The sequence below is a fragment of the Astyanax mexicanus genome, chromosome 4 (genome assembly GCF_023375975.1).
Source record: "Astyanax mexicanus isolate ESR-SI-001 chromosome 4, AstMex3_surface, whole genome shotgun sequence".
NCBI classification, from domain to species: Eukaryota; Metazoa; Chordata; class Actinopteri; order Characiformes; family Acestrorhamphidae; genus Astyanax; species Astyanax mexicanus.
The window spans coordinates 56196183-56219000 of NC_064411.1; the positions used below are offsets into that span (position 1 = coordinate 56196183).

General features: G+C 41.1%; 1 protein-coding gene across 10 annotated transcripts in view; it reads right to left on the reverse strand.

Moving 5' to 3' along the window:
* Positions 1-22818, reverse strand: part of ptprfb (protein tyrosine phosphatase receptor type Fb) — a 189703-nt gene that overhangs the window by 16760 nt on the left and 150125 nt on the right. For 5 of the 10 annotated variants that reach the window (XM_049478913.1, XM_049478910.1, XM_049478912.1 and 2 more), the window contains 5 exons: positions 20068-20180; positions 16278-16310; positions 13805-13902; positions 3950-4073; positions 3227-3402 (listed from right to left, as the gene is read on the reverse strand). In XM_049478913.1, coding sequence (XP_049334870.1) covers positions 3227-3402; positions 3950-4073; positions 13805-13902; positions 16278-16310; positions 20068-20180 — 544 coding nt within the window. The remainder of the gene's footprint in view (positions 1-3226; positions 3403-3949; positions 4074-13804; positions 13903-16277; positions 16311-20067; positions 20181-22818) is intronic. The other 5 variants (XM_049478911.1, XM_049478909.1, XM_049478908.1 and 2 more) reach the window with 1 other exon arrangement.

Below are 22818 nucleotides of genomic sequence, written 5' to 3' on the forward strand. Positions count from 1 at the left end.
CCATCCATTTAACTTACCACAGTTTAGCCCCGTCTATTCAACCTACCAGTTTAGCCCAGCCTATTCAGTAGGTTGGTCCATCCATTCAACCCATCACAGTTTAGCCCCCCCAACAATTCAACCTACCACAGTTTACTCCCACCCATTCAACCTATCACAGTTTAGCCCCATCCATTCAACCAACCACAGTTTAGCACCGCCCATTTAACCTACCACAGTTTAGCTACACCGATTCAACCAGTTTAGCCCCCTGAACAATTCAACCTACCACAGTTTAGCCCAGCCTATACAGTAGGTTGGTTCCATCCATTCAACCCATCACAGTTTAGCCCCCCAACCCTTCAACCTACCACAGTTTAGCTACACGATTCAACCTACCACAGTTTAGCACCGCCCATTCAACCTACCACAGTTTAGCCCCACCCACTCAACCTACCACAGTTTAGCCTCACCCACTCAACCTACCACAGTTTAGCCCCACCCATTCAACCTACCACAGTTTAGCCCTGCCTATACAGTAGCTTAGTTACGCCCATTCGGTTTTAAGCAGTTTAGCCTCAGTAATTTGCCATTCATTGGCAACCCTCGTCTATTCAATCTAGAACAATTCAGTCCTATTGATTTGTCTTATAGAAGTGTAGCCCCACCCACTTTGTCTTTAGCAGCTTAAAACTCATTGGTTTCAGCTGGGAAAATGAATAGTAAAGTGATCCAGACTGTGAAGGTACACATAAGGAATCAGGTAGCAACTTAAAAAAGCTAAACAAACCCAAAAACTCTGTTAACTTGCAATTTCTAAGGCTGATTTCTGATTTCTTATCCTCTGAGGAACTTATCCTGTGCAACAGAGGAAACTTTTGCTCTTCCTTTCCTGGCAAGGTCCTGATGAGTGCCAGTTTCTTCATCATCAACGTTTTTGATGGTGTAAAGTATACTTTCAAATTTCTTTTTTTCCTTACTTAGTTAAGTAGTTGTTGCTTCTCATAACTGGATTAGAACATTACTGAAATATTCACTATTCACTGTATACCTGTAACTCTACCTCTTCACTACTTTACTTTAACTGATGCTCTCAAACACTTTATTAAGAGACAAGAAATTCAAGTAATTAACTCTTGATGAGTTCAGCACAGCTGTTAACTGAAAGCCTGATACAGTACATAAAGAGTTAAAGAGGGTAATGAAGAGGGTAATGAAGATGTAATAGTGTCGGTGGTGGGCGCATGCGGAGCTATAAGTATTCCTGACTGTGTGCAGCATGACTAATCACAGGGCACGATGCTGAGTTTGCGCCCCGCCGTTGCTAAGCCACTAGACATGCTCCTTTCACTCCACCGGCTTCCTCTCCTCCATGTTCCTTTATCTCCAATCTGACCTTCTGTCCATCATCTCAATCTGAGAGCGCAATTTCCGCAGGCTGACGAGCCGCATCCCGCCGGCTATCAGACGTGACATTTCGGAGGTGGGGAGGACGGAAGCTCCGCCGGTCGCTGACCTGCTGCTGTACAGGAGAACGTGTGGGAGATGGCAAATACGGGCGGCGAGCCAGGCCGAGCCAAGACGAGCCGAGAAGAGTGCAACTCCAGACCACTTACTGACATTTCTTCAACAGGCTTTTAACTGGAGAGAGGCATTTTGTGACGTTTTGCAAATATATTTGTGTATTTATTGTTGAAATGTATTGCATTATGCACACAGCCGCATATTGCTGCCAAAGCAGGTGTTCCATGGTATCTGCCACCAAAACCTTAGCAGAAGTTCCTTTAAAAAGTCCTGAAGTTGTAAGTTGGCACTTTTTTGAGCATCAATTTTCCTTGGGTGCCAATGCTTACCTTCACTGGAGCACTTTTCGTAGGTACTAAACATTAAACACCAAGAACAGTTCTCCTAGTTGTCAGAATCGCTCAGGGTTTTGAACTCAAAACCATGTATTCAAGAAAACACTTTAGTTACAGAACCAGTGACCCTTTGATCGAGAGTCTAAAACTGCAACTTACTGGACCAAGGCATCAAAACTACAACCCTGTATTCAAGAGTTTAATAGTGGCAGCTTACCTGACCTGGGTATCAAACCTACAACACTCTGGGTATTGAGCCAACAACATGTTGTTAAACCCAGCTGGGTTTTGAACCCATAACCATGTATTCAAGAGAACACCTTGATTATTGAAACCAGCAATCAAGGATCAAGGATCTAACAGTGGCACCTTAGTGTATCTGGGTATTGAACCCATAATCATGCATTTAAGGAAACACTTAAATACTAAACCCACATCCCTGCAATCAAAGATCTAGTAGTGGCATCTTAGTGGACCTGGGAATTAAACCCATAACCCTTTTTTTAAGGGAACACCCAGTTACTGATCCAACAGCACTGTGATCAAGAGTCCAAAAGTGGCAGCTTAATGGACCTGGGTATCAAACCTACAACCCTGCGTTTGAGGAAACACCTTGGGTTTTAAACCAACAACCCTGTAATCTAGGCTCTAACAGTTGCCTCTTAGTGGTCCGAGGTATCGAATATACCACACTATATTAAATATAAGAATATTAATATAAGAAAACAATTAATTGCTGATCCAACAACCTTGTGGTCAAGAGTTCAATAGTGGTAGCTTGCATGCCCTGAGTACTAAACTCACAACCCTGTGTATGAGGTTCCAACAGACTTGCATATCGAACCCACAACCCTGTATTCAAGGGAAAAATATTGAACCAACAACCCTGTGATTGAGAGTCTAAAAGTGGCAACTTTCTGAACCCAGGTACTGAACCCACAACTATGCAATTAAGGGTCCAACAGTTTAGTGGACCCACATCCCAAACCCACAACCTTGTATTTAAGAGAGCAGCTATTGAACCAACAACACTGTGATTGCTAGTCTAAAATGGCAACTTTCTGAACCCAGGTATCGAACCAACAACCCTGTATTCAAGGGAACAGTCTTTTTATTGAACCAAAAACTTTACAACAAGAGTTAAACAGTGGCAGCTTATCAGACCTGGGTATCAAACCTAAAGCCCTATGTTTAGTGTTGAACCAACAACTTTGTCATGAGATAGATTGGATATCAAACCCATAATCCTATGATCAAGGGCCAAAATTGTCAGCTAACCACTGTCTTGCTGTATCAAAATAATTGTAAAACACAATGCTCTAAATTACATATGTCAGAAAAAGGTCAAAAAGTTGAAGTCAAAAACTGCTAAATGCTAAAAGACTTACTCTTGATTTCTCTTCCAGTCGGGTCATCATGACGATGGTGCTGGTCCTCTGCTCCCACACCATCCTCCAGAAATCGCTCAGGGTCTCTGGCAGTGGGCCCTGGGTGGCGATGTAGGCGTTCTGCTTCCGATACCCGTCAATGTAGTTAGCGTTGATGTAGTCGCTACCTGGAACAGCTGCAGAGAGAAGCAATTTTATCAAACAAAGGACTCTTACGGCATTTTCACATTAGTCTTTTTTCCTGAGCTTTCTCTGTTGGTTTAGGAATGTTTGGTCAAGTGTACTTTCAGAGCGGTCTAAAGTGAGGGGTCTAAAGTACTGATCTCTGGTCCTCCTGGAATTGGTGGTCTGAGGTTTTTATTCAAGCGTAAGGTGTAGAAGTTATCTGCTTCTGGTACTGCTTGTGTGGTTACATGATTAGTTCATTTTGTAATGTAAAGCCTCCACTTACTGCATAACTTCAATTTCTGTATAATCAGTATCAGTATAATAATACCTAATGCTCAAAAAAGCAGTGAACCTAGTGAACCTACATGCCGATAAGTGATGAATGGAACTGTGCAATCGATTTGGAAAACAAACCAGTGATAATGAGCTTCTCCCACAAAATAAGCCTAGATTTCTTCCTGGGTGTGGACTCGCTTATTCAGGACAAGTTTGGAAACACCTTTAGAAGAATATTACTAATTTTCATCACACTAAATTGAGTTTTAAGACTCTTACCATCCACTGAGGTCAGGATGACTCGGGAGTGGTCGTAGGCAATGACGTTGGCGTAGCGGTTCTTAGGCTTGTTGACCTCCATGTTCGAGTTTTCCCAGGTGAACTGCTGGCCGGGATCAATGGACTACATTTGGAAGAGAGAGGGAGATACAGAGAACATTAACAGAGAAAACTCGTAAGAGCGTGAGAAAACAGTCAAAAGTATTTACACGCCTCCTCTTTTCATGCTTCAGTCAAGGAAATTATGGCTACTAAAAAAAAAACCCATGTATAGGTGATGCTTTCTAATAGATGGTGTATTTGCAATTATTTAAGGATTTGATTGAATTCAACCTCAAAGAAATTAGCTAACAAAAAAGTACGGGCCAGAACACAACCATAATTCCAGAGGACACAAAAGCACACCTGCCTGGCATTAAGCATGATGCCAACAAGGCCATGCCTCTCTATTTAGCATCTCCAAAGAGTCTCATTTATTCTGTTTGCAAGACTTACTGGCAAGACTTCATTATTATGGACTAGACAAACTACATTAGCATGTAGGTTATGAATGCACTAAAGGGTGCACGAGTATTTGGTATCACGTAGCATTCTCTATATTCCTCTTACACTGCTTTCAGGTAAAAGAAAGAGATGCTCTTTTTCCCCGCACCAGATCTGAACCCCTGCGTTCAGCAGGACCAGAATCTTCCTTCAGGAGAGGCTTTGTTTCTATAGCAACCCGACTTTTTAAAAGAGCGACCCGGAGTAAGCGTGGATGGAGCGCCGAGGATTTCCAGGCTCCCACGGAGAGCATGTTGAAAGCGGTGGGCAAGAGCGAGCCCCGGAATGATAATTCACTTTACGCCACCGCCTGGTTTCGCACGCCCCTCGTCAGACGAACCCACAATTAGCTTCACAAACAGAGCAGTGCTAACAACAGCAGCTGTGGAAGCCTGGAGTGGACTCAACAACGACTCGCCTGGAGAGAGGTGGATCACGGATATCGGTTCTTCAGGTGGTTTCCTTCGAAGGTTGATGTTTAACCTGATGCTCCAGTACTCGAGCACCCTATTTGGGCAACTCTAGTCTGGATATAAGATGAGATTGAGACGGTTTGTTTATGGAAGCTTACAGGCATCCTGAAGCACATTTGTCAACCACAGATGTTGCTACAGCTGGGCCTGTAGATCCTGTAGCTCTACAATCATAGGTCGAAGCTGAAGCTGTCGTCCAACAGCTGCTCTTGTAAATAGATTGGATTGGGGATACATAATTAAGGAGACCTTGCAGGAAAAGAAAGTTTTGCAGCAAATTTGGCAAAGAAATTCCAGTAACACTTTCTATGAATGTCATCTCTATAAGACTCTACAAACATACTCATAACACATTATAAAGCATTCATAAGGCATTATAAACATGGCTATAAATATTTTTTTTAAATGTATAATTCATTATAGCCATGTTTATTATGCATCATGAACTGTGATTATAATGCATTCATAGCTTATAAACACACCCTCAATAATCCTATAAATATATTTTTAACCACTCATAAATTATTCTTGTCTTGAATATGATATTAATTATAGTCAATTATAATGTATTATAACAGGTCTTTGTGCGCTCTAAGTAAAGTGCCAGACTTTTATTGTAGGACTAGATTATTAATGATAGAGATATACTATTTTAACATATATATATATATATATATATATATATTATAAGCACAGCTTATAATGTATTATGATCACATAATGCCTAACAAACATGGATAAAATGGGTTATGCATTTTTATAAACATTTATAGCCATGTTTATAATGCCTTATGAATGCATTATAACATGTTATGAATGGGGTTATAGCGTCTAATAAAGATGACATTCATAGAAAGTGTTACCGAAATTCCTTAGAAACATTCATTTTTGTATGTGGGTGAGCATTATCCTGCTGAAGAATGCCTGCACATATTCCTGAACATATTGCTGAGCTGTTAATTTAATTAATGTATCACTACTAGAGGTGACTGACTGTTGTATGCAATGCTCTTTATATCAAAAATTAACCCTGCAGTTTACAGTGCGAACTTTTCAGTCCACCTCAAAGGCAGGACTGAAGTGCTCACCATGAGGCCTCCATACTTGAACCCAACTGTTGGATTGTTACCAGACTTTTTTGGAGCATTTTTGAGAAGATCTGATTGAATTAGGTGACAGAAGCTCAGGGAATGGATGACCACCACCTCCCACCATTGAAACCAGTGTTTATCTAATGGTTGGGGCTTTAAACTGACATGTTTCAGCAGGATAATGTTCATCCAGACACAGCTAGGGTTTCCAAGGAAGGTCTCCACCAGATTGCAACACTTATTCAGCCTATCTGGTTGCCAGATTTAGTGGTTTTTAAATATTACATGTGTAGAGCAGGATCTACAGGCACAGACAAGACCATGCTAATGCTAGGTGTCCATTAGATTTCATAAGGTACTTTACGACATTAGCCTCATAGCTACAGGCTAAAACAATGGAAGCCAAACTTCAGACACCAAACACAATCAATACCCTTTGAAGTGAAATGGGAAAACTGTATAAAATGTTTTGTTTTAGACCAAAATGTTGCTTTAAGGCTGATTGGTGGTTTGTTTTGAGTAAAACATGAAAGGGCTGAGAGGTGCGAGTGTTTCAACAGTGTTGCAGCAGAGCTCAGTACTGCACGTCACACACACATGCAATAGTAATGTACACACACTCGACAGGCTACCAACCTCTGATACATATTTACTGCACTCAGTACAATATACTGTAAGTCCTGTCTAGAAATCTCTTATTATGCAGTTCTGTCTCAGGCAGATATATAAATGATTACTGGTCTTATACACTGGATTTTGCCACAAGAGACCGTAAAAGTTCTTGCAATGCTGCCCTATACAAAGGCAAGTGTACCTGGGTAGTGTACCTCCTGGTGAGAGATCTTTGACTCCAAAATTTGCCTCTACAGTGCAGTTAAAAACTCAAATTTTGCACACTTGACAGACTTCAAAAGGGGGTACATATAGTTGGATCTTGCCTTCTTCTAAGGAATGGAATCATGTCTTCTTTAGCAATGAATTCAGATTCTGTTTGGGCTTGAACGTCGGTCAAGTAAACTGATGTACACAAGGTTTCTACTACTTAGCAGCATAAGCTTTGTAACTCCAGTGTAAAACTAAAGAAACATATCTAAAATTACTTAGAAATACGGCTACATTTGAGGCTTTTTTTGTTGTACCTAGAGACTTATTACTTTTTAGATAGTAGAAGTTTATTTAATCAGCTTCTAAAATGCCAGTTAAACATCATCAGTGGTGTCCAAATATTTTGGAGTTCCTGAATGATGGTTTGAATTTTGTATAGTTTTTTTTTTAGAAATTCAGAATATTAGCGATTTAGGATGAATGATGATGTCTGTACAACTGTTCCACAGCAGTGCATTTCCCAGTACCCTATAAAAGGCTCTTAAAGGTTTTTAGAGGCTACTTTTGGGTAGTGCACCTCCTGGTGAGAGATCCCTGACTGCTAGACATGGCTCTACAATGCACTCAAAGACTTCAGTATTGTGAACAAGAAACCTGGATGGCTATGAACTGCAACCATATTGTCTTTAGCGCCAATTCCAAGACATGTTTGGGATCCAATGACTATCGGGTTTGAGTGGGTTTTAAGAATGATGCTAATAGGGGGCGTACGGTTTTGATTACTTGTAGGTACTGTGAAAAACTTGCCATTAAACATGCCCAGTTGAAAGACCAAAGGTGGCTCATCAATAGACTGAAAGAAATAGAATGGTTGGTTTGTTGAATTCCTTGCAATTTTCTTTGTTTTAAAGAAATCCTGGACTCCTATGGACTGGAACCATATTGCCTTTGATAACCAACATTGTTCAACATTTTTAAGTAGAACTATCAATGATTATCAATGAGATTCAATAAGATGCATCTTCATATTCATTGTAATTATTTCATTAGAGTGAATGATTTATAATGAATGGTAATTAAAAAATCATGCAGTAAAATCAGCACCTTCATCTAATATAGACTTATGTACACACACACACCCAGCACAGACAGTTTCTTATCCGAGATCAGTGGAGGGTTAAAGGCGGGGCGGTTGATGGACACTGAGTGGACCGCGGCCGACCAATCAATGCAGAATAACAAGAGACTCCGTGACATTATTGAGCGGGTAGAGCAGGCGGCGGCGGATCGGCCCAGATCGATGCCGGAATACGAGCCGGTGTCACCGGAGCCGAATGTGACGGCCTTTACGGCACAAAGAGGAACGGGACCCCCTCGGCCCCCTGGGTAATCCGGCAGAATAGGATATACGGAATTCGATGCCTGGCTGCGGGACGAGCGAACAGACAGCGTCTTTCATCCTTTCATCACTAATATTCACAACCTTTTGTAGAATTTCTCTACAGAGTCTCTACAGAACTCAAACCAGTGTCCAGGACACCCCTGATGATGTTCATCTGGCATTTCAGAAGCTGAATGAATGACCTTCTGCTATCTTAAAGCGATAAGTCAGATTTACAGCAGAGTTTCATGTTTTACACAGTAGCTACGAGTAGTTGAAACCTTATGTACACCCATTAGCATCGTGCCTAAACCATACTCAAACCAAATAGTCATCAGACGCCAAAGAAAAACTGGTTTTGTCGCTAAATAAATATGGTTGCAGTCCATAATTGTACAGGTTTCTTGATCACGATACAATTACAAATGAAGCACTTCCTCTAAAAATGTCTTTGAATGCATTGTAGAAGCATGTCAAGAATCTCTCACCAGGAGGTGCACTACCCAAAAGTAACCTCTGAGAACCTTTTTATAGGGTACTCGAGGATGCACGGCTGTATAACAGTTGTACAGACAGCATCATTCACCCTCTATCGCTAATATTCACAACCTTTTTAGAATTTCGATAGAGAAGCTCCAGCATCCAGGATCTCCTAAAGGTTTGGACACCCCTGATGATGTTCATCTGGCATTTCAGAAACTGCCTTAACCATGCAACCAACTTAAACTGGTATTTTAGGTTCTGTTCTGTCTCATGACGTTTGGGTTTGAGTATGATGGTTTAGCCATTATGCTAACTGTTCTCCTTAAGGTTTTTATGACTTTAGCTTTAATATTATCTTAATTACCTGAACTGTTTAGTTTTGTAGTTTATTGAGAGTTTTGATGTGTAGAGGTGTATATACAATACGGTTGCCCTGAACTAAACTAGGAGTTGAGTCATGGTAGCAGAGAGCTTTTTCCAGTAGATCAGCAAGTCCCGCAGTGTGATTTACTCCTAATGAGCTTTTACAAGCTGCCGTAAAGACGAGACGACATCAGGGAGCAGTAAGATTAAGAGCTCTCTCTGCAGAAATCGCTCTCTAAAGTAAACACTGCGAGATTGGAGCCGGATGAACGTAAATCGCAGTGCTCTGGGTTTGACGTAGTAAGTGTTCCGTGATTTATCTGCTTACAAAGTTCTTATATACTGTAGGACTCTGCACCGGTTTGTAAATATGACTGATAATGGTTTAAATCAAGTTTTTTGGTCGCCAAAATGTCAGATTACGGTAATCTACTGTAACTGTAGATAAATTACAGAGCAGTACGGGTACAACAGATTACGGTGCTGGTGATTCTGTATCTACTGTAACTGTAGATTAATTACAGAGCAGTACGGGTACAACAGATTACGGTGCTGGTGATTCTGTATCTACTGTAACTGTAGATAAATTACAGAGCAGTACGGGTACAACAGATTACGGTGCTGGTGATTCTGTATCTACTGTAACTGTAGATTAATTACAGAGCAGTACGGGTACAACAGATTACAGTGCTGGTGATTCTGTATCTACTGTAACTGTAGATTAATTACATACAGAGCAGTATGGGTACAACAGATTACCGTGCTGGTGATTCTGTATCTACTGTAACTGTAGATTAATTACAGAGCAGTACGGGTACAACAGATTACAGTGCTGGTGATTCTGTATCTACTGTAACTGTAGATTAATTACAGAGCAGTACGGGTACAACAGATTACAGTGCTGGTGATTCTGTATCTACTGTAACTGTAGATTATTTACAGAGCAGTATGGGTACAACAGATTACAGTGCTGGTGATTCTGTATCTACTGTAACTGTAGATTAATTACAGAGCAGTACGGGTACAACAGATTACAGTGCTGGTGATTCTGTATCTACTGTAACTGTAGATTAATTACAGAGCAGTATGGGTACAACAGATTACGGTGCTGGTGATTCTGTATCTACTGTAACTGTAGATTAATTACAGAGCAGTACGGGTACAACAGATTACAGTGCTGGTGATTCTGTATCTACTGTAACTGTAGATTAAGAAACATGAATTCTTCTGTAGAAAATATTGTTTTTCTGTTGTTATCTTCCGTTGACGAGTTCCGGGTGGTGATTGATCTGTTGGGTTCGGCCGGAGGATCTTTATGAAACCCGGTGCAGCAGAAACTGAAGTACCGGAATAACCGGCGCCGAGTAAGACGCATTGTTGGTTGTCAGCGCCGGGAATGACGAGCCTGAGACACGCTGATAATGACAGAGGCTGGAAAAGCCTTCAGCTGCAACCTGTCACAAACACACTCTCGCTCGTTACCACACAACTGCTGTATTAGCGCCTGCTCTCGTCACCTGACAGCTCAGGTGTGTACACACACACTGTGTACACACACTTACTGTATACACAGAGTGTGTACACAGCGTGAAACTGGAGTCGTAAGCTCAACACAAAGAAAAACACTACAACAAAGAAACAAGCATCAACCTTCAGCGCTAAAGTACTACCAGCCATAACATCAAGACCACCTGTCGACTATTACGCCAGACGTCTCCTAATAGAGTCCGGCGGTAATCTAGATAATCTGATCTAGTGAATGTCAGTGTGACTTTGCTACCGTAACGACAGGAAAAGTACACAAAGAAAAAGGCATGTACTAATTCTCTTAATTAATCATGGGTGTGTTTAATTTTGGGCGTAACCTGAAATAAACCAATCAGAGTGTCTCTTGCTCATCATTCTCTTTAAGAGTCAGGTGAGATCCGTCTTTGGTGGATTGCTATTTTAACAGTGCAGCTACCTGGACGTGTTCAACAAACTCTTCTCAGCAGAGGAAACTGAGCTGCTGGTTGATGCTGTGAAGGAGCTCCAGCAGCTCATTTACGGGAACAGCAATGTTACTTTATTTACTATTCTGTTTATTGTTAACCCTTTAATGCGCAACATGGGTCAAAAATGACCCACATTCTTTTTGTATGTAACTTCACGAATGTCTGAGTGTTTCTATGATCTATTTTAGCAATGAATTCTATATGTTCCATGTTCTATACATTTTCCTTCATAGTTTGGACGAGTTTAGTATTAATCTACAATTCAGAACATTTTTTTCCATAATGAAACAACAATAAATTTAAGGTTTTCAACAGTGTAATTTATAGTCATGCTAATAAAGCTATATTGAATTGAATTGAATTGAATATATACAGCTCTGGAAAAAATGAAGAGAGCACTCGGAATCAGTTTCTCTGATTTTGCTATTTATAGGTTTATGTTTGAGTAAAATGAACATTGTTGTTTTATTCTATAAACTACAGACAACATTTCTCCCAAATTACAAATAAAAATATCGTCATTTAGAGCATTTAGAGCAGTTTTTAACACAATTAAAACACAGTTTTTTTTTCATGCATCTTGGCATCATGTTCTCCTCCACCAGTCTTACACACTGCTTTTGGATAACTCTATGCTGCTTTACTCCTGGTGCAAAAATTTAAGCAGTTCAGTTTAGTTTGATGGCTTGTGATCATCCATCTTCCTCTTGATTATATTAAAGAGGTTTTTATTAATAATAATCTGATAAAGCACAGTAATATTTTTACACCACTATCCGTATGCGTGTTTTTGGCGGGTGTAACTGGAGGAAGTGGGCGGTGTTACTCGCTGGCAGAGCGCAGTGTGTGAAACAGCAGGAAATAACGAAACTCAGTAAAACGTGCCGCCGACCCGCTGACTGCCCCCTGCTGGCCGAACCGAGCCGCTCCCTCCGGCCCACGATCCTCCATCTGTCCCCCGGGGGAGGGGGCCTTCCTCCACCTCCCCTTCTGCCAACTGCAGCCCGCCGGCGCTGGCACTGCACCACGGGCACGGCTTACCGTACGGCCAACCGCACCTACACCACCCCCTCTTACCCGCCCCCTGCTGAGGGGCGGAGTCAGCACTTTAACACCAGCGTTTAGATCAGACCAGTGAGAAACGCCGGCCTTCGCTTAGGATTTCGCTTTTAAAAAGGGACCTTTAGGTTTAAATCCATTTAACCTTGAAAATTAAAGTCAATTGTTGGCATACTGTGAATCTGGCAGTTGTTCGTTCAATTAAATATCTAAAAATATGAATTTTATGACGAATGGACCAATAGAAATGCTCCAAAATAGAATTAAAAAGAAAGCTTTTTTACATAGATTTCAAAGCAGAAAACATTTCTAAAAAAAAAATATGTTAAAATCTTTGACTAACAAAAAGAGGTGGAATGTTTTTTTCAAACAATTTTTTTTTTTGCAAAATTAAAAAAAAATGCTAAAATTGGTTCAAATAAGAAGAAAATTGGTGGATGTTGGAATTGTTAAAAGTTCATTTTTGCCGAGTTGGGATATTTTTTGTACAGTTCTAAATCAAATAGTGATATTTTGGACAATTTTTGTCTTAAATTCTTTCATTATTTATTTTTACTTTAATTTTTTTCTACCATTTGCATTGATTAACTATTAATATTTTGGACAAATCAGTGAAAATGCTGTGAAAAAAATCTAATTTGATAATTTCTTTAAGGTTAAATAGGAATAAAACAACATTTTATGATTTGTTAATAGAAATAAGAGTGTAATGTTATAATATGTTTTTTTTTTATTATTATTGATTTTGGACCACTTCTATTGGACATCTTGTCTTCTTGAGCACAAGAACAAGCAGAGAAGCATTAATTAACACACGTATACAGTTAATCTGAATATTAGAGAAATTATCACTTCAGAGACCCAGAATTAGCCAATCTGAAGCATTCTAGTACTATGTAAGTACAGAGCTAACACTAACGCAATTGATTTTTTTTTTTTTGCTATAGATTAACCTGTTATTTTGAGAAATAATTTTTTATTCATTTGGTGATTGTTTCTATTGAGCATTTCTATTGGTCTATTGGTCACCCAGTGTAAAAAGCACATAAAAAAGTAGCTTGCCCACTTTAATACTTGTGTTAATCTGAAAACTACATGAATTTTAGCTTTAGGGACGTTATTCTGCATGCTGTCGTAGCGTAGCGTATGTGTATTAGCATGCATTACTGGCTGTGTGCCTGGAGGGCGCTGTTTACGCTGTATAATTCTGCTTAAAGGCAGGATTTGGAGCTGAGAGCAGGAGCGTGTCTGAAAGTGTTAGTATCTTTATTCTGATGAGTAACAGAGATAAAGCCGGCGGGTCGGACCTGCAGGAACATCGCTAACACCCGACATGTGCTCCACCGAAAAAACACATAAAACTGCTGTCAGAACACTGAACTCCACCCCCGGAGCTCCAGAGCACAGAATTCAGTTTCTGTTTTATATATTTACCGATATATTTGACTGTACTTAAAATCCTTTAATTTTTCCAACAATCGTCAGTGCGCCTTATAATCCGATGCCCCAGCGTTATACTAGCATTAGCTGCTAACCTCGCAAATTAGCGTTAGCTCTTTAGAGCAAACACACCTCAATACAACCTAAAATAAAGCTATAGATGATTGATTAGTACTCTTTTAAATATCCGGTGCATCCCTTACCTCGTACTCCTGAGAGAATCGTAGGCCGTCGTTGGCTTTGAGGCGCTCGATGTGGTCGGCGAGGTCGCTCACGGGGATGGGCGGGTGTTCCCTCATTCCTGAAGGAGGAGAGAAAAAAGAGAGAGAGAGAGTGAGACGGAGGAGTGAGAGGGTCGGTGTGGAGTCACAGTGATGGGTGAGGAGCTGCTGGACGAGCAGATGGAGGTGGTGGTGGTGTCGTGGGGGTGTGGTGTGGCGGGGGGCGATGGGGGGGGGACCGCCGGGGGACGAGGACGGGTAGATAAAGCCGAAAGTAACGGGACGCCGGGACGAACTGGTGCCGTCATGCAGTGGAGCTAGAGAGCAGGCGTGAGCAGAGAAAGCGGTGGGCATACGCAGCGATGCCCACAGTGTAAAAAAGCCAATGCGCTCAGACGGCATTAAAGCGATAGTTGTACACAATGTACACAATTTTCCCCTAATACCCAAATCTAACATGCTAACAGACAGTCTACCTCCACTGGACTAGAACGGTTTAGCAATGATGCTAACAGTTTTTTCTGAGCTGGATTACTCCCTGATATTTGATGACAGACTGTGAAGTCTCTGCGGAAGCTCAGCCTTCAAATGCTTGACTGTCTGTTTGTAGCTTTTAGCAAAATCCAAATACGTTTGTGCATACAGTGTGTAGACACAATGCATTCGGCTGCTGAGGACAGACGGCATTTAAGCGATAGTTCGGTAAAAATTAAGTACACCAACAATGTCTGTTTTTAGCTTTAAGCTAACGCTAAGTCATTTTAGCTCTGTTTAGTGTGAGTGGCAATCTAGTAAAGTGCCTCTGCTGCTGAAAGAAATCCTAACTTTAGAGGAAACACACTGAAATAAAACCTAAAATAAAGTAAAAACCTAAAATATTTGTTATTTTTAATCATTCAAGTATTAGATGCATCCCTACTTCCAAATACGTTTGTATATACAGTGTATAAACACAATGCACTTGGCTGCTGAAGACAGACAGCAATAAAGCGATAGTTTGGTAAAAATAAATAAATAAATAAATAAATAAAACAGTCCCCCCAATACCCAATTTTACTGGATTATTTATGTACAACAACACTGTCTGTTTTTAGCTTTAAGCATCCTCTAAGCTAAGTCCTTTTAGCATTTTCAGAAACACTATAAGGAACTACAGCTAATTCACCAATTCAGCAGCTCTCGCCACTTAAGTTAAGTAAAGCTAAGCAAAAGCAAAAGTAAAAAACAAATTAAAAGAAATGTTAACTTTCTTTTAAAGTTAAACAAGTGCTGGATGTTAATCTACACAGATTTCTCTCCTGAAAACAGTTTTTTTGGGTGACTAAAGCGCATCCGTTTGTTTACAGTAAGCTTAGATTTCCAGGTTTCTCCAGCACTAAGGCTGGAAGATTAGCATTAGCAGCTAACTGCTAGCGTTTAGTGGCTAATGCCGCTTGACAGAGCTACACTGAGGGTCCCTGAGTGTTCGAGTAAGCCAGGGTGATAATAGCTAGCGGTTTGTCCCACGTAGCTTATTTTAACACTGTTAACGTGCAGGCTACAAAACGATATACGAAAGTCTGAACGGCGAAAGAGCTAGCGCTTAGCGCAGCTAGTGGTTTATGCTAATGCTGCTCCAACGGTGATAGCCACGGTTAGCAGCAGGCTACATTTGGTGCATCCCTACTTCCAAATACTTTTGTGCATAGAGTGTACAGGCACAATGCATTCAGCTTCAGAGGACAGACAGCATTAAAGTGATAGTTTGGTAAAAACAAACAAACAAAAAAAAAACGTAATAATAAAACATACGCAATTTTTTTAAAAAAATATTTCCCCTAATACCAAATTCTACTGGATTAGCTTTTGTATACCAACAATTTAGCTTTAAGCTAACTCTACGCTAAGGCTTTTTAGCTCTGTTTAGTGTCTGGGAATCCAGTAAAGTGCCTCTACTGCTGAAAGAAATCCTAACTTTAGCGGAAACACACTAAAATAAAATCAATATTATCAATAAATGTCTATTTTCAAACATAAGGATGATATTCTACACAGATTTCTCTCCTGAAACCTGTTTATTTGGGTGAGTAAAGCGATTCCGTTTATTTACAGTAAGCTTAGATTCTCAAATTTCTCCAACGCTAAGGCTGGAGCATTAGCATTAGCCGCTAACCGCTGTGTTTGGGTAAGCCAGTTCGATATTAGCTAGCAGTTTGTCCCACATCGCTTGTTTTAACACGGTAAAAGTGCAGGCTACAATCTGATATATAAAAGTCTGAACAGCGAAAGAGCTAGCGCTTAGCGTGGTGTCCAAATACTTTAGTGCATACAGTGTATAGAGGCACATGGTGAGGTAAAGCAGAGGCGGAGCGTGGCTGAGAGACAGGAAGCAGCTAGACAGATGGATAAATAGACAGACAGACAGACAGGCGGACAGAGCGGGATACGCAGATATACAGCAGGAAGTCCAACTAACTTGGAGTGTTGGGACAGCAGGAGGAGCTGGGACCTGCAGAGAGAGGATGGAGGGAGGAATAGAAGAATAAAAGAAGAATTTAACGCTGATCTAATCTGCCCACAGACGAGAACCACCTTAAAAAACTGTTATAACATCTGTTATAACATCTGTTATAACATCTGTTATAACAGATACAGTGCACTGGAGCTACAAGGCTAATGTCGCTAACCAATAAAAAAACGATTGTAGGCCAATTAGCATAATGCTAACTTAAGGCCAAAACTGTGTGGAGGTGTTTAGTTATCCCTAACATCCCAGTCAAAAGTTTGGAAACACCTTCTAATTCTGTCTTTCTTTCCTGATGAGTGCCAGTTCCATCATCTTTGCATATTTGCAACTGCACTTGAGGTTGCTTTCAAAGTTCAAAAAGTCCAAAATTTTAACTGGTACTGTAGACAATTATAGTACTGCCTAAAATTCCTGTTATAACATGTATTATAACCGTTATAGTACACTGGAGCTACGCGGCTAACGTCGCTAATCAACTAAAAAACTATGTACGCCAATTAGCATGATGCTAACTGAAGGCCAAAACTGTTGAAGGTGTTCAGTTATCCCTAATATCCCAGCCAAAAGTTTGGATACACCTTCTCATTTTTGTCTTTCTTTCCTGGGGCAGTCCTGATGAGTGCCAGTTTCATCATCTTTGCATCTTTGCAATTGCACTTGTGGTTGCTTTCAAAGTTCAAAAAGTCCAAAATTTTGACTGGTACTGTACATACATTACAGTATGACCTGAAAAAACTATTATAACATCTATTATAACAGTTATAATACACTACAGCTACGAGGCTAACGTAACTAACCAATAATGATGAGTAGACCAATCAGTGTGCTCTGTAGGCGGGATTTGCACTCGACCGCTTTCTTTCGTAGTGCATCAATTCAGTGTAGTTCTTTAGCTTCGTTACAGAAAGTCTTAAAGCACAGACACTATAAAAGCACTACCTCTGTCGGTTTACACACAGCCTTAAAAGCTAAACTAGGCTAACATTTTTAAGTCTGAGGCCTAATAAATAGGCTTCTAAACCAACGTCTAAAAACTTTACCCTGACTTAAGTCATGTAATTAGTATTTTTATGCATCAAATGTCAACCTATATACTGAATAAACATGTTCTTTGGCATCGTTAAGGGGCCTAAACGAAACCATCCATATTCTTCAACTAAAAAAAGCTTTAAATAGAGCTTTAAAAAGAAATGCAACAGATCTCCTCACTTCATTACGGTGATGAGAAAGCACAAAGAGGAGCGTATACTCTATTTCCTCTCTTCCGCGTTAATGAAAGGCTTTTACGGCGCTCGCTGAGGGAAAAAAAAACATAAAAAGGAAATTGGGAAGTTGGTGTAACAGATTAAAAGGAGATTTCCACATTTCACTAATTAAGGTTGGGTTGATGGTTACGGCCGTTCAGACGGGAGGGGAAATGCCTTTTGAAAATAACTCCGGCGCAATTAAGGCCGAACCGGCTCCGCCGAGCTTTTACCGCGAAGGGCCGACTGAAACCAAGCCCATAAAGAGAAAGAGAAAGAGTCTGAGATGAAGAAATAGAGAGGTGGAATGTTAAAGAGGAAGGTGGGAGCTGTTGGAGACAGCGGTGGGACTTTCGGTACTGGACGAGTGTTAGATGAGCAGCTGCCGGTTATAAAACAACCAAAAACAACCATAAAAAAACATAAAACAACCATAAAATAACCATAAAATAACCCTATTTAGAGCATCGCTTTAGTCTGAATCAGTCATTTTTGCGTTAGCAACTTAGCAACATCCCAGCAACACCATAGCAGTCATTTGGGATACCTTTGCAACCACTTAGCAATAGCATGGCAACCTCCTGAACACTGAGACGCAAAAATTATATTGGCATCGACCAAATTGGTTGCTTTAGTATGAAACCGTCAGTCGCTTCAGACTGAAGCCACTTGGGATACACAGTAAATATCTGGCAACCTTCGAGCAACACCATAGCAGCCACATGGGATGCATTAGCAACCACTGAGCAACATCACAGCAATCTTACCATAGCAACACTACCATAGCAACACTACAGTACAACAAAAACATGGGATGCATTAGGAACCACTAAGCAACAATACGGGAACCTTCTTGCAATGCCATAGCAACACTATAACAATACTATAACAACATGCATTAGCAACCACTGAGCAACATCATAGCAACACTATAACAACAACATGGGATAAATTAGCAACCACTGAGCAGCATCATAGCAACACTATAACGACATGGCATGCATTAGCAACCACTGAGCAACATCAGTGCAACACAGCAACCTTCTCGCAATGCCGTAGCAACACTATAACAATAACATGGGATGCACTAGCAACCACTGAGCAACATCCCAACAACCTTCTCACAATACCATAGCAACAGCCTAGCAACAGCTTAGCAACAGTTTAGCAACAACCCAGCAACAACCTAGCAACACTACAACAACTACATGAATTGCATTAGCAGCCACTAAGCAACATCACAGCAACCTTCTTGCAATACCATAGCAGCTTCTTGGAATTCTTCTGCAACCACTATGCAACAGCCTAGCAACAACCTAGCAACAGCCTCTTGGAATTCTTCTGCAACCACTTAGCAACAGACCACTACATGAGATGCATTAGCAACCACTGAGCAACATCACAGCAATCTTCTCTCAATACCATAGCAACATTATAACAACAACATGGAATGCATTAGCAACCACTGAGCAACATCATAGCAACCTACTCGTCATACCATAGCAACACTATAACAACTACTTGGGATGCGTTAGCAACCACTGGGCATCATCACCGCAACCTTCTTACAATACCACAGCAACACCATAGCAGCCACTTGAAACTCTTCTTCAACCACTATGCAACAACCTAGCAACAGCCTAGCAACAACCTAGCGACAGCCTAGCAACAGCTTAGCAACAACCTAGCAACAGCTTAGCAACAACCTAGCAACAGCCTAGCAACAGCTTAGCAACAACCTAGCAACAGCCTAGCAACAACCTAGCGACAGCCTAGCAACAGCTTAGCAACAACCTAGCAACAGCTTAGCAACAACCTAGCAACAGCCTAGCAACAGCCTAGCAACAACCTAGCGACAGCCTAGCAACAGCTTAGCAACAACCTAGCAACAGCTTAGCAACAACCTAGCAACAGCCTAGCAACAACTTGGAAGTGCACTCCCTCCTAACAACCAACCTGAAATTCCTTTAGGAAATTCACTTTTCTAGATCCATGTTAATAAAAAACAAACGTATTATTTGTTATTATTATTATTATTATTATTATTATTATTATTATTATTATTATTATTATTATAACTATTATGTTTTATTAATTATTATAATTATATTAATTATTTTAATTATCACAGGGGATTAAGCTTTAGCACAGTGCTGGATATCACTGTACAGCAGAGTGTACAGCAGGGACCGGACGCATGTGGGCACGTCTGTTCATCTGGCTGGAAAAGTGTGAAGCGTGTGTGTGTGTGTGAGTGTGTGTGTGTGTGTGTGTGTGTGTAAAGTGTGTGTGTGTACACATGGTGCTAAACTGCAACCGTCACATGTTAGCATGTGTTAAGAGAGTGTGTGTGTGTGTGTGTGTGTGTGTGTGCACATATGGTGCAGTGTACCTGGGGCTCTGGCAGTGTGTGTATAGTGTGTATAGTGTGTGTGTGTGTGTGTGTGTTTAGTGTGTGTGTGTATAGTGTGTTTAGTGTGTGTGTGTGGTTTTACCTGGTGTCTGGTAGTTGATCCTCCTCATCTCTACAGGGTCGGAGGAATTCGCCAGCAGAGAGTCTTTAACTCCGCCCAGGTGCTCATCTTTAGGTAAGGGCGACGCCCGTTTCCTGTGAAAGAGGAAGTGAGGTCGTGGTTAGCATTAGCTTTATGCTAGTATGTTTCCAATAACAGATTCTCTTCAGTTTTAGAGATTAAAGAAGGAAAACACACACAGACACACAACAGTAATTACCTAAATATATTCAATTAATGATTGATTAAACAATTATATATCTGGCCTTCAAATCTATATATTCATCAATAGATTTATGAATAAATCTATAAATATATAGGTAGTGAACATTAGTGAAGCTAAGATGAGCTACAGGACTAACAGCTGACAGACAGACAGACAGACAGACAGACAGACAGATAGATAGATAGATAGATAGATAGATAGTTAACAGAGTAAGACAGATCATTAGATCGACTGATGAAAGATAGATAAACAAATGGACAGACAGACATTAATAAGCAGACAGCTAGAGAGACAGGCACATAGATGCACTAAAAGACAGACAGACAGAATAAAAAAACAGACAGATAGACATATAGATACATAGTCAGATAGATGGACAGACAGTTGGAGAGACAGTTAAACAAATGGATAGAAAGACAGATAAATATTCAAATAGACAGACAAACAAACAGATAGACAGATAAATAATAGACAGTCAGACAGACAGCTAGACAGATATATACATACAGTTACAAGTAGACAAATATGCACAGACTGAAAGAGAGACAGATAGACAGACAGACAGACAGATGCAAGTGTCTGTCTTTGTTTGAGAGGGCGAGTATGATGAACACTAAATGGTTTAATGTGTAAATTAATCAGTCAGAATTATTTATACATATTAATCAGCACTTCTGTTCTCAATAATTATTAAATTATAATAATGTAATAAATGATATGCGGACACTGATTGGTCATTAGCCGTCCAATTATCTGCATTCAGGACGGTAAAGCCGTCAGGACAGATTGGGTCCTGCGTTCTCCTGCTGTTTAGTTGAGGAGCGTTATGGTGGAACTGCTCCGGTTCAGTTTACTGTAATCCTCCGCTCGGGGTCTGGCTGCTGCCGCTCTGACGGCTCGTGATTGTGGGGGTAATTAGCACATCAGCTGGATGACACAACACCACCACAACACCTGCAGCCCCCAGCAGGTAGAGCTGCTACGTGATAGCGAGCGCTAATGCTACGACGCAGAACATCTGCTAACGGGAAACACACTCACACACACACACTCTGACAACTGACAACTAGCGTACAGAGGATATAACGCAAACTTTACCTGCACACCTGACCCACACACCTGACCCACACACCTGACCTACACACCTGACCCACACACCTGACCCAAACACCTGACCCAAACACCTAATCTACACACCTGACCCACACACCTGACCCACACACCTGACCCAAACCACTGACCCACACACCTGACCCAAACACCTGACCCACACACCTGACCTACACACCTAATCTACACACCTGACCCAAACACCTAATCTACACACCTGACCCAAACACCTGACCCACACACCTGACCCAAACACCTGACCCAAACACCTAATCTACACACCTGACCCAAACACCTGACCCACACACCTGACCCAAACACCTGACCCAAACACCTGACCCACACACCTGACCCAAACCCCTGACCCACACACCTGACCCAAACACCTGACCCACACACCTGACCTACACACCTAATCTACACACCTGATCCAAACACCTGACCCACACACCTGACCCAAACACCTGACCCAAACACCTAATCTACACACCTGACCCAAACACCTGACCCACACACCTGACCCAAACACCTAATCTACACACCTGACCAACACACCTAATCTACACACCTGACCCACACACTTAATCTACACACCTGACCCAAACACACCTGACCCACACACCTAATCTACACACCTGACCCAAACACCTAATTTACACCCTTAATCTACACACCTGACCCAAACACCTGACCCACACACCTAATCTACACACCTGACCAACACACTTAATCTACACACCTGACCCAAACACCTAATCTACACACCTGACCTTAATTGAGTAAACAAATAAACTTAATCTCAATGCATTATTTTGTCCCTTAAATAAAATATTATATTTAACTACTTTTAATCATTTAATTATTAATAATTACCATTATTAAACCTTCAGGTTAAGTTCAGGTAAGCTCTAAGCTAAACGAACGCCACCTAAATTCTATGCTAATTCTATGGTTTCTATGTTTTTCAGCTCTTTAATGCTCAGATTAAAGAAAACTGCAGTTAATCTGCACCTGCCAGCCGCCTTAGCGCTCCGTCGCTAAGCTAATGTAAATATCAAAGGCTAAAAGCATGTATTAGCAGCGGCGCTGGCGGCAAGCCCGAAAAAAGAGGGGCATTTAAACAGGACAGGTACAGAACGGGGCTCTTTGTTCACCTGCCCCGGGGGAAGGGTAGTGGGGGGAGGGGCTAGGGCAGGTGGGGGCGGGAACAACAGCGATGAGACGGAGGGAAATGTCAGCTTTGACGACGGGAACATTTCTATTTCAGCAGCTGCCAGCCTGGCATTTACTTTACAATAGGCCATTCATACCCAGGTGAGACGGCGCGAGAGCTGAGCTAGCACGCTAGTGCGTTAGCGTGCTAGCGCCGAGTCACCTTGAGGACCACAGTGGAGGAT